The 16454-nt window shown below is 43.7% G+C and overlaps 2 protein-coding genes across 2 annotated transcripts in view; both read left to right on the top strand.

Moving 5' to 3' along the window:
- RAB4A (RAB4A, member RAS oncogene family) overlaps nucleotides 1–4002 on the top strand; it is a gene marked incomplete at its 5' end in the record, with an annotated part of 18831 nt that extends 14829 nt beyond the window's left edge. Inside the window, 2 exons of the mRNA XM_021719173.1 lie at nucleotides 2166–2300; nucleotides 2817–4002. Coding sequence (XP_021574848.1) covers nucleotides 2166–2281 — 116 coding nt within the window. The remainder of the gene's footprint in view (nucleotides 1–2165; nucleotides 2301–2816) is intronic.
- Nucleotides 4003–4015: 13 nt separating this feature from the next.
- On the top strand, nucleotides 4016–4520 carry SPHAR (S-phase response (cyclin related)). Its single transcript, XM_008071858.2, is given in 3 exon segments — nucleotides 4016–4184; nucleotides 4186–4239; nucleotides 4241–4520. Coding segments are annotated over 3 exon segments (300 nt in total). The 5' UTR covers nucleotides 4016–4040; the 3' UTR covers nucleotides 4343–4520.
- The last annotated feature ends 11934 nt before the right edge of the window (nucleotides 4521–16454 follow it).

The raw sequence follows: 16454 nt of genomic DNA, 5'->3' as shown, positions 1-16454 counted from the left end.
CCTGCGACGGGCGGGGCTCGCGTGCCGGGCGAGGCGCGCGGACGCTGGCGGGGCGGGGAGCTGCGCTTCGGCAGGAGCGGCGGCCGCTTGTGTCTCCCTCCCTCTCTCGAGCGGGAGTCGCGCTCTGTCGCCCAGACCGGAGTGCGCGGCCGCTCCCGGCCGCTCCCGGCCGCTGAGCCGCGCCCCGCCGGGCTCCGGCGATCCTTCCGCCTCCGGAACTCCGGGCGCGCTACCACGCCCGGCTGGTTTTCTGATTTATTGGAGAGACGAGGTCTCGCCAAGGCGCCCAGGCGGGTCTCGAACCCGCGGGCTCAGGCCATCCGCTCACCTCGGCCTCCCAAAGGCGCAGGATGACAGGCTGGGCCACCGAGCCCGGCTCCTTTGTATTTCTTTAGACCAGAAAACAGCAAAAACACTGACTAACCCTGGCACCAAGACTTGTTTTCCACTGGGTGCCCACAGGCATAAGGACAGGAACGGCAGGCGCTGGGGAGTCCTGAAGCGGGGAGGGAGAGAGGGGCAAGGGCTGAACATCTGCTTGGCCTTGCTCACCCTCTGGCGATGACTCACTGGAAGCCCAACCTCACTGTCACACGGTACACCCACATAACAAACCTGCACGCACGCCCCCTGAATCTAAAATTTATTCTAAAAACTTACCTTCAAAAATTCTGCAATTAGCTGGGCGTGGTGGCGCACTCCTGTGTTTCCAGCTACTTGGAAGGCTGAGGTGGAAGGATCGCTGGAGCCCAGCAGGTCAAGGCTGTGGTGGCCCTGAGCATGCCACTGCACTCCAGTCTGGGCGACAGAGTGAGACTCTGACTCAAAAAAAAAGCAAAGACAAAACTGTGAGATACATATTTATTTTTAAAATTGGCTTGTATTGAGTATCACTAAATTCAACATGAGATTTTATTTAAATGATGTTGCTACTTTATATTGTATCCATGAATATAACCTGACTCTCTTAAAACATTCAAGATGTATTTCTTCTGAGATCATCAAAATCATAATTATGTCTAGGTGAAAAAAATATAGGGATATAAGTTAGGATTCTTCAGTACTGCTTCTTTATTTTAATTTTTTAAATGAGTAATACATATGTTTCAAAAACCATTGTTTCCTCTTTTTTTCCCCACAAAATTTAGCATATGGTAGACTGCTGCATCTTGCTGTCTTCAATTACTATAACCGACAAATCAAAGTATGGTATAGAGAATTTCCACAGGCATATATATATATAATAGATAAAGTTCATATAGATACGCATATAGTGTGTGTGTGTGTGTAAAATGTGTAGTTCAGGTTGAGTACCCCTAGCCTAAAATCCAAAATGCTCCAAAATCTGAAATTATTTGAGTGCTACCATTACACTTAAAGGGTTCACTGGAGCATTTCAGATTGCAGATTTAGGGATGCTGACCTGACAAGTATAATGCAAATATTTCAGTCTGAAAAAAGTTCAAAATTCTTCTGGTCCCAGGCATTTCAGATAAGGAATACCCTCGTTCCATGTATGCATTGCCATAATTTGCATAACCAGCACACTTTGGACATTTGGGTGGTTGCCAGTATTTAGTTATTCTAAACAATGCTGCAGTAAATAACCTTTTATTTATCATTTCACGTGTGCATGAGTCTGTGTTTAAAGATAAATTCCCAGCATGGGTTTGCTGGGTCAAAGAACATACACACTTGGGATTTAGGTAGAGACTGTCACATTTTCTCCTAATGATAGGCTTGTTTCACTAAAGCCATATCCACAGGGAGTATCATGATACTTGGGTTTTTGGCCATTCTGATAAGTGAGAAGTGGTGTTTCTGTAGCTTATTTTTTAATTTATTTTTGTAGACATAATATATTCATACAATCCCAAATTCAAGAAGTATAAAAGAGTATACAGTGAAATATCCCCTCCATTGCCATCCCCTCTTGCTGTACTCTAGCGATCCAGAACTCCTAGAAATCAGCCATTATTGCCAGTTCTTTCTGTAGCCTGCTAGAGTTATTTTATACCTGTGCAAGCAAACGTGTGTGTGTTTGACCTTATTTAAAAGGTGAGTGTATACACGGTGTTCTGCGGTTTTCTTTTTTCACCTAATCTGTTTAGGGGGTCACAGAAACATAAAAACTTTTTTAAAAGAATATTTTGGTTGGTCCTCAGGTGAGCTGGACCCAGAGAGAATGGGCTCCGGAATTCAGTATGGAGATGCTGCCTTGAGACAGCTGAGGTCGCCACGGCGCTCGCAAGCCCCAAACGCCCAGGAGTGTGGTTGCTAGGAGCCTCAGGGGCACAGAGGTGAGTGCAGACATCACTGAGGGAGCCCCTGAAGGCTTGTCTGCAGAGGTCCCTGACCACCTTTCACAGCTGTGGTGTGAAACGAGAGAGAGGTGATCCCGCAAGTTACAGCTCTGACGGAAAGAGTTTACACTCCTCAGGAATTCTCATGCTCTTGTTCAGAAAGAAAGGAAGGGTGGGCAGTCATTGAGGGAGCTGGTGAAATAGCCTCTCCCTGATGTCAGTGAGGAGGAGACTTTCACGGATAAATTGAGGTCTAAACAAATGTGCCTTTTACTAAAATAGGAGGCTCATTTATGAAATTGGCAAATGACTCCATTTAACTTTTTAAAGCTTCCTATATTTTCCCATTTCCCCCGGTGGACTTTTTATTTGTAGTCGATGTCAACTGATAGACACAGGCAAGTGTGAAACAAAAGATAAAATATTCACTAGTTCCCTTTTGAGCTTTTAGCTATAATTTGTTTTTACATTTGCGGCTATGTTCTTAACAGTTACGTTCTTACTGTTTTTTAGGTGCTCATACAGTGGTCTTTGGGACACAGTTGTTGGATCCTGAGGAATCTGAAGTTTTTTACCACCATCTTTTTCTACTCTGTATAGAAGTAGATTTGTGGGGGAAAAAGAATTCGGGCTGTTCTGCAAGCTAGTGAAAGTGGCAACTCATATAATAAATCTCAGTCAATGGACAACACCGTTAGATGTATGCACGTATGTAAAAGTTTTCCGTCCCGCATTGCCCTGTCACCTTTAGTTGAAAACATGGTATGTACTGAATATAGCCAGTCTGGCTCCATGGCATGGTATTTGATGTATGATATGATGGAATGTTGCACTAAATGCAGTTAATATTTTATTTTTTTTAATCATAGGAACTAAAATGTGTTAATTGTGAGGTGTGCTTTTCTCATCATGTCGGTTGTATTGCACAATTGGTTATATTTATGACCTGATATTCAAAGACTCTGGCATTGATAGCCGGTGCATTTCTTATTTAATCCTGTTTACCACATTCTACATGGTGTTTTCGTGATCCACACTTGAAACGCTAACTAGGTCAGTAGTCATTCACTAACATACCAAAATAAAAGGAAAAAGGGAGTTTTTCCATGAACTTTTTACCCTGTCCAGCCCTCCATTGATTTGAAAGTACCTTCATCCAGGTTAATCCAGGAAGTATAACTGGAGTACCTGCTCTGTTTTAGGCTATCAGGTCAGGACTGAGGATTCTGGGACCTTTAGCCAAACCCGCCAGCGGGTTTGATACTCTACTCTCAGCGGTTGATAAAATGCCATGACCATGGAAGCTGGGGCCAACTGTGTGTCTCCAGTTTGCTGATCGCTGGTCTTGCAGCTAGAAAACACATTGTACTTTGCTTTTCCTGGAATTCAGTATAATGGCATCACTGCCTGCTTTTCAAGTTATTTTATGTTCATTTTAAGGAAACCCACTAAATCTAGTTAATATCAAAATGATACCACTTGTTGAGATGTTTCTTTGTAGCTTTTGCTGAACACTTAAATGCCTTACTACGGTTATCAAGTTGACATGTTTTTAATCCATATAAGGTATATTGGGTATAGTGAAGTATGATGTACATTGTTTCACAGAGACTTGTTCATACATTTTAAAATGTCAATGCAAAAAATATGTAATGGAACCTTCTTTAAAGCTGAAATACAGCATTATTTAAGTCTGAAAGGTTAAAAAGCATCCTTCACCTTATATATGTTCTTCTAATGTCACTTTTTAGCTGCAGACTAGTAAATTTAATTAATTTTTGGTTAGTAGATGCTTACTGCTTTTGTCTTATTTTAATTGACAGAGTGCAGAGACACAAACTCTGGGAAGTGATTTGGATAAAAATATGTATCTGTTTTTCTGTATTTTCAGTTTTGCTTTTTCGATGCCTTGAACATTTTCTTTTGAAAAGTCAGAACCTGAAGCAAATTCTCAGACTGAACTACTTCTTGGATCTCACTGTAAGAATGTTTCATTCAGTGTCTCATTTATGATAGATCTGCAAGCTGCTCGCTCCTGAACAGCTTTTTGCATGGGATAGGAGCATGTCCATTCTAACATATCAGTTTATTCAAAAGCGAAGATTTTTAAAATAAGATAAATGTAAAGTTGTTTTATAAATGATCCTGTTAATTAAACCACAGATGCCATATATCATTCCACATCCTTTGACCAATAAAAGTTGCTGGAGAACCAAACCATGGTGGTTCTTAATAAGGCTTTGCCTTTAGGAAAAATTAAGAGGGAGATGATTTGATCCTGGTCATTTAGTAATACATGTGATAAGTACATTTCTCACAACTCATGAAATTTTCAGGAAGCTCTTAATTTAGATTCCTAGAAAAGTGATTTCGGTCTTCCTAGAAAAAGATTCTATACAAAGGCCATTTAGACTTAAGATTGTAATTCTTTTACAGTCAAGCACTTCAGGGAAAATGAGAACACCACAATTTGGGATTCAGTAATGGTTTTGGTGAAAACATTACTTGTGGCTTATATAAGGGTTGCTGAAATCTTTAAGAATATTGATTCCTAGCAGATCAATAGTATTATTTAGGGTAAAGAATCTGATACTAAAATTAGAAACCTAAATGATTTATAACTTATACAGTGACACAGCAGATTCCTTATTTTCTTTCACCTTTATCTTTTTTTAAATTTTTTGGTGGGGAGAATTAGAGGTACTTTAAAACACTGACGACTTTTTAATATTTTTTGTACCAGTTATGAAGTATCTCTATCCTACTCCATCTAGCTATTCAGGTACATACAATCTGAGTTTGTCCCAGTTGTGACTTGGTTACTTCCTAATTGTGTTTACTTCTTTAAAGGGTTCTTTTTAGAATTTTAGAGGAATGTCTCTGAGAACACAAGACTTAACATTCTCAGTAAGCAGGACAAGTAACTAAGTTGTTGACCACCACCTTCAGAAAAGACTGCTTCCTCGTATGCTGTAATGTGGTTGGGGAATCTGGATTTTCTTTTCTTTTTTTTTGGAGTCTCACTCTGTCGCCCAGACTGGAGTGTAGTGGCCGCTCCCGGCCACCGCAGCCTCGACCTGCTGGGCTCCGGCAAGCCTTCTGCCTCAGCCTTCCAAGTAGCTGGAACTACAGGTGCACGCTACCACGTCCATCTAATTTTTGATTTATTATAGAGACGAGGTCTCACCAAATTGCCCCAGTGGATCTCGAACCCGCGGGCTCAGGCAATCCACTCCCCTTGGCCTCCCAGAGCGCTGGGATCACAGGCTGAGCCACCAACCCTGGCCTGCGTTTTCTTTTAAAAGAACATTTAAATACTTTTAAATTTTTTATCACGGAGATTTTCAAATAGACGTAAGTACAGAGAAAAGAGCGTCATGAAGCGGTCTTCCCAGCTCCAGCACTGTCTGCATTATGCCATCTTGTTTTGTCCATCTTTACCCCACGTCTTTATACTCCAGTATTTGGAAACATCCGAGGCATCTGCCATTGCACCCAAAAATAGGTCAGTACACATCTCTGACAAGAACACTTTCTAAAATTTTATGAAATTGCCATGCCACTGGGAGCCTCCAACGCCAAAGCTATTTGTGTTGTTCTTATCTTGCTGGCATATAAAGTTGGTTTTCTGGTATGTACTAGAAGAGCAAAAGGTGTGTCTTTTGTGAAGCAGTGGGAGGTAGCGGCTTCCCGGCATGCAGCCAGTGCAGAAGAGCTATTCCCTGGCCCAGGACATTGCCCCCTCAGCCTGCCGGCCTGGCGGGGGGCAGGACCTCCTGCCGTGCCAGTTGCCAGACACTCTGCCACTGTGGTAACACAAGGCATATTTAATTTAAATCATCTTACCAGTCTATATTCCATCTTGAAGAACAGTTTTATTGTAAAGAAAACATCTAACTCGGACACATGCTCTCCTGGACCGTCTGCGACGTGTGAGGTGGCTGGCGCTGTCTCTTAGGCTGGCAGTCATCTCATGTACCCCTCCGTGCAGGAGAACAGTGCCATTGAGTTCCCAAGGGAAGCTCAGTGAAAAGTGGATGAGTCTGTGCTTCCGCAAGTTCTTCTCTGATTTCTGCTTTTTTGTTTTTTGAGTTGGAGTCTCACTCTGTCATCCAGACTGGAGTGCAGTGGCCGCTCCTGGCCACCGCAGCCTTGACCTGCTGGGGCTCCGGCGATCCTTCCGCCTCAGCCTTCCAAGTAGCTGGAGCTACAGGCACGCGCTACCATGCCTGGCTAATTTTTGATTTATTGTAGAGATGAGATCTCACCAAGTTTCCCAGGCAGGTCTCGAACCCGCAGGCTCAGGCTATCCACTCACCTCGGCCTCCCAAAGCGCGGGATTACAGGCTGACCCGCCGAGCCCGGATTTTTCTGACTTCTTGATGCCATGTGTAGACTCCATTTGGAAGAAAACCAGAGTGAAGGAAACAAACTTGCCAAATTTTGGAGTAAGTCACGTTCCAAAACGCCATGAAATTCACCATGTTCTCTAAACATTTAAGGACCAAGTAACTGTGTGTGATGGTGAAAGTGCTCATTTTTGCATGTGTTGGGGAAACCCTCAAATATATTTACACTGGATGGGAGATTTTATGATTAATTCAGGGAAAGTCCACCTATCATTTTCTTTTCCAGAAAAGTCATCATATTGATTTGTGTGCCCATAAAGGTATGCGCCAGGCCCTGATGCTGTTCCTACGTCCTGGGAAAGTGGTGCTTTTGTAGGACGCTCAGGAGCTCATCTCTGAATGCCCTGGCTTTCTTGTGGCCTTGCTGCCCTCGCAGGGACTCTGTGACCTTCACCTGCAGTGACCACCAGCCAAGGCTGTCAGGCCGCAGTCCTGTTGTCCTGAGGGTGCAGTGCAGAACTGCTCTGCTGGACAGCGCTCCCGGACGTCAGCGTGTGCAGGCACGCCTGGCTCCCGTGACTCCTTTCCTGATCTGCTTTTTGGTGTTGATCACATTGCTCTGTGTGTTGTCCTTGCTTGGCTTCTCCACTGGGCCAGGACCGCCCTAGGACAGGGCTGCTTCCTGAGCCCCTTGCCTGGCACGGGCGAGTGACTCCAGTGCTTCTGGAATGGACAGGCAGTCACAGAGCCACCTGTGTCCCTAAGACTTCCCACTGTGTGTGGATATCGCTCGTGCGTCCTGTCTGCTGCAAAATCCCCAAAGGATGCTGCGAATTCGTTCCCTCCCTGGGGCAGCACACTCCCGTTGGGAATATTGACCGTCACAGTACGTCAGTACCACTTATTTTACAACACGAGGCTGAGAGTTTTTCGTGTTTGGCTGCAAGTTTGGTGGTAAGGGTTAGCATTTATCAGGAATTCTGTCTGTACGGTCTTGGGTCTTGTTGCCTCACGACAGAGCCTGAGCGCAAGCAGGTGTGACCGCTGTGACAAATCCTCGCGGTATTTGTCATTGTGAGGATGATAGCTCTGGCTGGAGGGCTAGAGGAGGCCACTGGGGATCGAGCTGTCCAGAAATCCCTGGTCTAAGGTAGAGGCATGATCAGCTGTTGTAGCATTTTATGAGTCATAAATGCTCAGGGGTGAAGTGTGTTAAATCTCTGAATTCTGTTAACTACACACTCAGTTACAATTGACTGGTACCACATTAAAGCAGAGGCCAGTGTCAGAATTCAATCTTGAAAACTTGGTAACTCTTCTGGCTTTTCAGTGAGTTAGAGGAATGGCAGATAACAGTTTTCCTGTCCTAATTTTAAGACGAAGTGACTTCACCTGACATTGCAATTCTGACATGTTCTTAGGTTATGTTTTTCTCTGATTTCCCATACGTCGGCCCCATGTGAGCCATGAGAACGCAATTCCTGAGTGCTCCCTCTGCATGTCTTATCGAGGTAGGACTCGGTGCCCCCTTCTTTTCTTCTTTAAAGAAAGCAGAGTTTAGCCGGGCTCGGTGGCTCAGCCTGTCATCCCGTACCTTGGGAGGCTGAGGTGAGTGGACTGCCTGAGCCCACGGGTTCGAGACCTGCCTGGGTAACTTGGCAAGACCTCATCTCTACAATCAATCAAAAAAATTCGCCGCGCGCCTGTAGTTCCAGCTACTCAGAAGGCTGAGGCAGAAGGATCGCCGGAGCCCAGCAGGTCAAGGCTGTGGTGGCCGGGAGTGTGCCACTGCCCTCCAGTCTGGGCGACAGAGTGAGACTCCAACTCAAAAAAAAAAGCATAGTTTAAAGGACAAACTGCTAGACAACTTTCAGTTTAACCAGAACCTCAGAGTTAACACTATCCATTTAAAATGTCTATCATAGTAAAACCTGGAAGGGGAATAGCACACCTGACAACTTAAAAATATTCTCACTGTGAGCATCTGGTTTAACTTTCAGAACAGCTCTTGCAGGGGCTACAGCAATTATTAGGCCCATCTCAGAGCTGGGGCCCAAAGCACAGTGGCTGGGGCTTGCTCAGGGCCCTTCCGGGACCAGGCCCCACTGCCCAGCAAAGAATTGGGGTTTCTGTTAGCTGCGATCTTTTTTTCTCAACATTTTATTATGAAAATTCTAAACACACATGGTTAAGAACTGTAAACAGTTCTGATTTTAACTGATAAGAGTATTTTACGTTTTAAATATCTTTAGTGCTAAATCCTCAGGAGTGGGCAGTGCGTTGATATTACTGCTGTGAAACCACATTTCAATTTTTTTTTCTTTAAAACTTGCAAGTTTAATAACTTGGTTTTTTTTCGGACTCTGCTTCCAGTAAATTGAATTCAGTACATTGAAATTATTATAACTTGGAAGTGCATGAATGAAAACACATGCCAATCGGTTTTCAGAATTTTTGTCACAGTCTTCTTTCCTCAGCATTTAAAGTTATTGAGTGTGAAGCTGCTGGTGAGTTGAGTCTTTTTCTTGTCAAGGTACCTGTGAGGCCTGTGTTGACGGGGAGGCCTGTGCCTGTCTCGGGAGGTTGGCCTGCACCCTGTAGGACAAGATCTGCCTTCCTAGCCGTGGCAATGTAGTATATTTATCCCAGCAGCCTTCCTGGACTGTCTGCCCATACCCCATTGGCCCAGGCTAGTCTGTACTACTTCTCATCTCTGTCTACTTAGTCCTTGAACAAGAGTAGAAGAAAATGTCACTATTCACCAGTGTATTTTTATTTAATCTGTAACTATCCCGTTATTCTACAGTAGCCGTCTTCTTCTCTTTTTATTTCCAGGAGTAATTTTGGCTTTACATGCTGGCCTGTTGCTCCAGACTGCTTCCACCTGTTGTTACATTTGGGGAACTGATTAGTGGTCTGAAAGTTAGGCACAAAGTCTGGGGTTTGTCATAGAGTCTCGCGTGGAGATGATGCTTTACTCTGCTTGTTGGGTTTGTCCCCGAGTTGGATAACAAAGAAATGCGTGGGCTGGGTTTCAGGGACGCATGTAGCTCTGTGGCAGTTGTGGAGCACAGACGGCAAAAGGCATGAGTGCCAGTGTCCATGGGCGAGACGGGCAGAGGCCGGGGGGCACCGAGAGCCAGGCAGGGCCGCGCCTTGCTGGTGGAACGGCGGAGGAGGCTCTTGGCAGGAAGGATGCGCTTGGTCAGACTTCCCAGGGTTCTGCTCAGAAGCTGGACGGTTCTGAACTCCTGAAGCCCGAACATAATGAGGCAGAAGCAGATGCAGCGGTTGCCACAGTCGTCAGCACCCAAGTCGTAAGAGTGATGAAGCATCAGTGAGTGCTGATCTGAGTCTCTCAAGAGTCCATTTCCCGGGGAGTCAGTAGCACAGGCACACAGGAGAGCCCCAAGCTGCAGGTGCCCTGTCGCTTCCCACAGGCAGCCGCAGCGCCCGGGACCTCCGGCCGCTTCTCTGGACACCTTGGAAGCCCTGGCACGGCGTTCTTCCACGCGCATCTCTAACACCCGGCAGGACTGTTTGCACTTTGCTTTCTTGGTTTCCCCGCTCAACGTCCAGCTGGTTCCTGGGGGTGGGCAGTGTGGACGTGCCACAGTCTGGCCACGTCCGACTGAGGGAATGGCCATGTTCTACACACCAGCACACGTAGGGGACTCAGCACAGGCTTCATGTTTTCTGCTAAAGTGTAACATTGGCCATCCCTCCGTTCTGTGGAAGCCAGGAGGAAGGCATCCCTTTCTCCTGCAGGCCTCAGTCACACACAGGCATACCGCCTTGTGGAGCTTCACCAGGGAAGCCCTGGGCCAGCTGTCCCTGCTGTGGGAAAGTGAGGCAGGACCTGGTGTCCAGGTCAGAGCAACAGGAAAGTGAGGTCAGCCCTGGGTCTTCTGGAAACGTGATAGGCTTCGGCTGTTGCATTTCCAGAAGACCCAGGGCTGACCTCACTGTGTATTTTCTTGTTGGTTTAACAGATTCATGTTAAAATTCTATTCCAAGAAAGTTTGTCATTTTAGTGCATATCCAGTATTCATACCTTACCATTCAAAACTCTCAGAGTTGTGTTTTTTGTTGTTGTCTTATTTTGTAAAGACAGAACCTCACTCTGTTGCCCAGGCTGGAGTGCAGTGGCACGGTCATAGCTCACTTACTGCAGCCTCCACCTCTTGGGTTCAAGGAATCCTCCCACCTCAGCCTCTCAAAGTGCTCACCACCACACCTGGCCGTCAGACTTTTAAATGTTGTGATGTTCCAGGTGCCTTTCCACCCCTTGCCAGACTAGCAGGAGGTGAAGTGGCCCTGCCTGTTCCTTCTCCACGCCCAGACGATGGCCTCCCTAGCAGGGGGCTTGGTCAAGAACCCTGAGAACATTTCCTTCAAGGGCCCATGGGTGGCTCTTAGTCTGGCTTGAGAATCACATAGCTTAGATCTTTAGGGAGAGGGTATATCTTTGAAGGCTGGATATTTGGATTTGTCTTTTTTGTGTTTTCCCTAGGATTTTTTCAGTAGTTAATGCCTTTTTAAAAAACGGTTTCTTCTGGTTCACAAATCAAAGTCTCTTGGAAAGGTAAGCACTGCAGCCTCCCTCCCCATCACTCCCTTCCTTCCCTAGCCCTGCAGGCCAGCACTGGTCTGTGTATCCTTCCAGAGGTTCTTGACGTGGATAGATGCTTTTATTTCTTTTCCCTTTCTTAAATAAAAGGTGACACTGCACACACTATCTTTTGTGCACCTAAACCACTTCTTGGAGCTGGTTCTACATCTCAGCATGCAGAGACCTCCCTCATGAAAGGCTGCATAGGGGTTCCACTGGATGGATAGCACTGTTTTCTGTTTTGTTTCTTGTTTTTTGGGTTTTTTTGAGTTAGAGTCTCACTCTGTCGCCCAGACTGGAGGGCAGTGGCACGCTCCCGGCCACTGCAGCTTCGACTTGCTGGGCTCCGGCAATCCTTCTGCCTCAGCCTTCTGAGTAGCCGGAATTCCAGGCACACACTACCACGCCCGGCTGATTTTTGATTTATTGTAGAGATGAGGTCTCGCCAAGTTGCCCAGGCGGGTCTCAAACCCACGGGCTCAGGCGATCCACTCACCTCGGCCTCCCAAGGCACAGGATTACAGGCTGAGCCACCTAGCCCGGCCTAGCACTGTTTTCTTTAACTAGTTCCTTACTCACCAACAGTTGGGTCATTTCCAATTGTCTTTGATGGTAATACCAAAGTATTTGGTTAATGACAGTATTGTTAATTTCTCAGTCTTCATCCATATTCATCAGAAAAGTAATAATCTTTGTTTCTGCGAGAGATCACTCACCATCAATAACAAAAAAATAACAGATGCTGGAGAGGATCTGGCGAAAAGGGAGCACTTCTACACTACTGCCTTTCTTCATTCCTGAGCCTTTTGGCACTATTACTGTTCTGTCTGAAAAATCTCCTGTAGCAGTTCCCTTAGAGCAGATTCGCTGGCTGTCAGTCTTCTTGGTTTTCCTTCATCTGAGCATGTCTTTATTTCGCCTTTGTTCCTGAGGGATGTTTCACTGGACATAGAATCCCGAGTTGACAGTTCTTTTCTTTCAGCACTTTAAGAAATGGGCTACTTCCTTCTGCTCTCCATGGTTTCTGATGAAAATTTGCTGCCATTTAAAATTGTTGTTTCTCTATAGGCAACGTATCATTTTTTTCCTCTGACTGTTTTCAACATATCGTGTAGTTTGCAGTGGCTTATGATGTGTGTGAGCATGGATTTCTTTGAGTTTATTATCCTGTTTGGGGTTTATTTAGCTTCCACAGTCTGTAAGGTTGTCTCACCAGTCTTAGGAGTTTTTCAGCCTCTAATCATTCAGATTTTTTTTTTCATTTTTTGGTTTTTTTTTTTTTTTTTTTTTTTTTTGAGTTGGAGTCTCACTCTGTCGCCCAGACTGGAGTGCAGTGGCCGCTCCTGGCCACCGCAGCCTCGACCCGCTGGGCTCCAGCGATCCTTCCGCCTCAGCCTTCCAGGTAGCCGGAATTATAAGCATGCGCTACCACGCCCAGCTGATTTTTGTGATTTATTGTAGAGATGAGGTCTCGCTGTCTAGGTGGGTCTCGAACCCACAGGCTCAGGCAATCCACTCACCTTGCCTCCCAAAGGCGCGGAATTACAGGCTGAGCCACCGAGCCTGGCCATTCAGATGTTTTTAAAGCACTTCACTCTTTCTCTTATCTGTGTGTGACATGACTTTGAGACCTTTGTTGTTATCCCACAGGTCCCAGAAACTATTCGGTTTTTTTTTTCAAGCTCTTCTCTGTTGATCAGATTGGATGATTGTATCAGTCTGTATCTTTCTTTTCTCATTTTCATTCTGCCAATGAGCCTATCCAGTGAGTTTTTAAAATTTTAGTTATATTTTTCAGTTATGATATTTTCATTCAGTTCTTTATGTCATCTATTGCAATACTGATCATTTCTATTTTGATATTTGCTTCAAGAGTGTTTGTGATTTCAGCCAAGCATGGTGGCTCATGTCTATAGTCCCAGCTACTTGGGAGGCTGAGGTGAGGGGATGGCCCAAGCTAGGAGTTCTAGACCAGCCTGGGCAAAATAGTAAGACCACATTTCTTTAAAAAAGAAAAAGAAAAATGTGTTTATTTGAAATTTTTAATATTAACTAAACTGTACAATGGCACCTGTTATCTTCTCCCATTAGAGTTATTTTCATGGTACTTCATAGGCTTAACAATTTGGGATTGTATCCTAGACATTTTGAATAGTACATCATGAGATGCAAGCCATTGTTTAAATCCTAGAAAGTGTTGATATTTTTGTTTTAGCAGGAAATTGATCTGGTTGGGTTCGGGCTGCAAGTTTCAACTTGCCTTCTGTGGATGTTGGTCCCAATGTCAGTTCAGTTTTCAAAGCTTTTGCAGTGCTGTTTGGGTCTGACCTACACATGCACCATCCTGTGGTCAGTCTGAGACCTCAGCAGCAGTCACTTGTCAGCTCAGTTCTGTTTTCTCTGGCGTGCTCTTCAGGGTCAGTCCTGCACATGAACAGTGTGAACAAGGTGAGTTGAGGGTAAGCCCGGGTACTCCTAACCCTCTCTCCAGGACTTTCCGATTCCCTCGGTCTCTTCTTTCCTTGGTCTTTCAGCCCAAAACTTCTAGGATTGAGCCGTGTCCTTCAGAGAGAAACAGGCACATCAGCTCAGCCCCGGCCTCTTGGTGCTGCAGCTCCACCACGTGGAAGTGTGTGATGTTCTTCCTCAGACCAAAGGCTCCCATCGGCAACCAGATTCTGGCAGCTTCGGCAAGATAAATGGAAAAGAGAGAGAGAGGAGGTGGGGGGCATTTCCCCTACTCTGAGCTTTAGCTGTTCCTTTCTTTCCTCTTCCTCAAGCCAGGCTTCTCCTGGTCTGTGTGGTACTCAGGCTGGAAGATGCCAGAAGAAAAAAATGAAGACCTCACCACTGCTTCAGCCATTCTTAGAGTTCTGGTGTTCCCACTGTGCGTTGCTGTTTACTCGTCAGAGTCCTCAAATAGCTGTGCGATATATAGTCCATCCAGATTTTATAGCTCCGTTCAATGAGAACAAAAGGGGGGACATGTGTTTACTCCATCTTACCTGGAACCAGAATCTTCCCTAAGATATTCAGTGAAAAAACATACAGAATATGTATAGCATTATCCATCATTTGTGCAAAAAAAAAATGTGTGCCTATGCCTCCAGAGGTAAATGCTTAGAAAAGAGGTCTGCGAGTTTACACGCAAAATTTACTTCCTCCAAGAAGAGCAGTAGAATCTTGATGAGGTAGTAGCGTTGAAGGGACCTTTCACTTTTTATGCTCTGCTAATTTTGAATTATTTTAACTACACACTGTTACTTCTATAACTTTCTAAAAAATGAGATGTGAGGAAAAAGACTGTAAAAAAGTACAGTTAATTCAAAGTATATATACAGAACTTATCTTTTTCTAGATATTATCTAATGGCTCTTAAATCCATTTAAGAGTCAATATGTTCCTGCACATCATAATGGGTCAGAAAGAAAAAAAAATCATAAAAGTACTCAATATGACCATGCATTTTCTTCAAGCCATTTATGTACTAATCAGAATTATGTCTCACAAAATAGTCTCAGCTTGTAATGTTAATTGACTTTATTCACATTTTCCAAGTAAATGCAATATTAACTATAAGCTAAAAACAATACACAGTTCTTAGAAAATACAACCCAAAATTCCCGGTGCCTGAGCTTTGTGATTAAATGTGCCCAGCCTTTGTTCTTTCAGAACTTTAAAGTGAATGCAGTGCTGAAAACAAACTTACAATAACATGAGGAAACTTCCCTAAATATGGTTTTGTTACTGCAAAAGAAACCCAAAAAGAAGCCTCTAATATCTTCATTCAGGTATCCAGAATTCCAAAATGAAAACCAGTATTAAAAGAGCAAGCTATTTTTCCCATCTCACACTAATAGGCTTGCAGGGGGCAAATTTGGGCCAAAAATCTAGACATAGCTCCTTGCATAGGGTTTGGTATTAAGCACACATTTATACTAAAAAACTCCATATCCATTCTATTATACAAAAATCCATTTCAAATGCAAACATTTTGAAAAGACCAGGTCATATTTTTAGGATCACTTTTTAAAAATATTATTTGACTGATCACAAAACTACAATAATGACCTTGTGTGGGTCAGATATTAGCAGTTTGATACCAAACCAACAATAGAATCAAACAATATCAATAGTAGCACCATTTTTTACCTTGGTATCCAAAGGGAGTCCTAGGATCAGACAACTGTACCCTAACGTTCCATATACAATGGGTAAGCCTGGTACAACATTATTCCTTCAAAGGGACAGGGGAAGACCCCAAAACATTTTTTTTTGTATTAGAAATTATGCAGAATTCTCTTTTAGAAGTTATGACTTCCAATAACTCAACAACGATCCTCTTTGCTCTCCTTCTTGCAGTTTAGTTAGCTGGTTCAAGTGACCTCAGCATATACACCTTTCAAGTCACTAGCAATTGATCTTGGATGAAAGGCAACAAATATATACATATGAAATGGCTTAAATATGTGCCTTCTACATTATGAGCAAGTAGGATGACCTACAGCCTACTATAACTTTAGTAAACTTTAAAAATGAATGCTTAGAAATTGTACAGGGGTGGTATATTTATATATATGTATATATATTTTACATATATATATACATATATATCTCCAACCAGAGGTTCCAAGTATTATGACATGTCCTAAACAAGAGCAGTTAGAAGAAAAAGAATCCTGTTGACTTCTAATCCAGCAGACCTGATGTCCAGCAGAGCGCTAGACATTATTGCTTCAATGTTCTGTTACTTTTATTTTATATAAAAAGTAGTAACATAAAAACAAAGAGCATATTTATGACAAGTTGTTTTAATTAAGAACTTGAAACCAAAATCCTAAAGAGTTTTATAAAGCATTTATTTGAAATATCACTGGATTCTCAGTTTTGGACTTTTTCAACGTGAAAGGTGATTTTTAAACTATCTCACTGTCTTGTACATTGTTCCAAGAGTTAGGAACATGATTACAACCACATTCATTTGTAAAAAGAGGGAAAAAAAGTAGGACCACCAAAGTATAACAACTTGAAAATTTTCCTAGGCTCAAAAAGTAAGTGTTTTCTTAAAAACAGAAGGAAAAGAACCCCAACAAACTAAGGACTTGAACATAGGAGTAAAGTAATTCCACAAAGTAATTCATACTGATTTATTCATTGTTCATGCACAGTAAAAGTACTTTAGAAAGTCTT

The sequence above is a fragment of the Carlito syrichta genome, unplaced genomic scaffold, assembly GCF_000164805.1.
Source record: "Carlito syrichta isolate Samal-C Ts95f unplaced genomic scaffold, Tarsius_syrichta-2.0.1 Scaffold113594, whole genome shotgun sequence".
Classification (NCBI taxonomy): Eukaryota; Metazoa; Chordata; class Mammalia; order Primates; family Tarsiidae; genus Carlito; species Carlito syrichta.
Note: the sequence above shows the minus strand (reverse complement) of the source record. Positions and strands in the feature narration are given on the sequence as shown.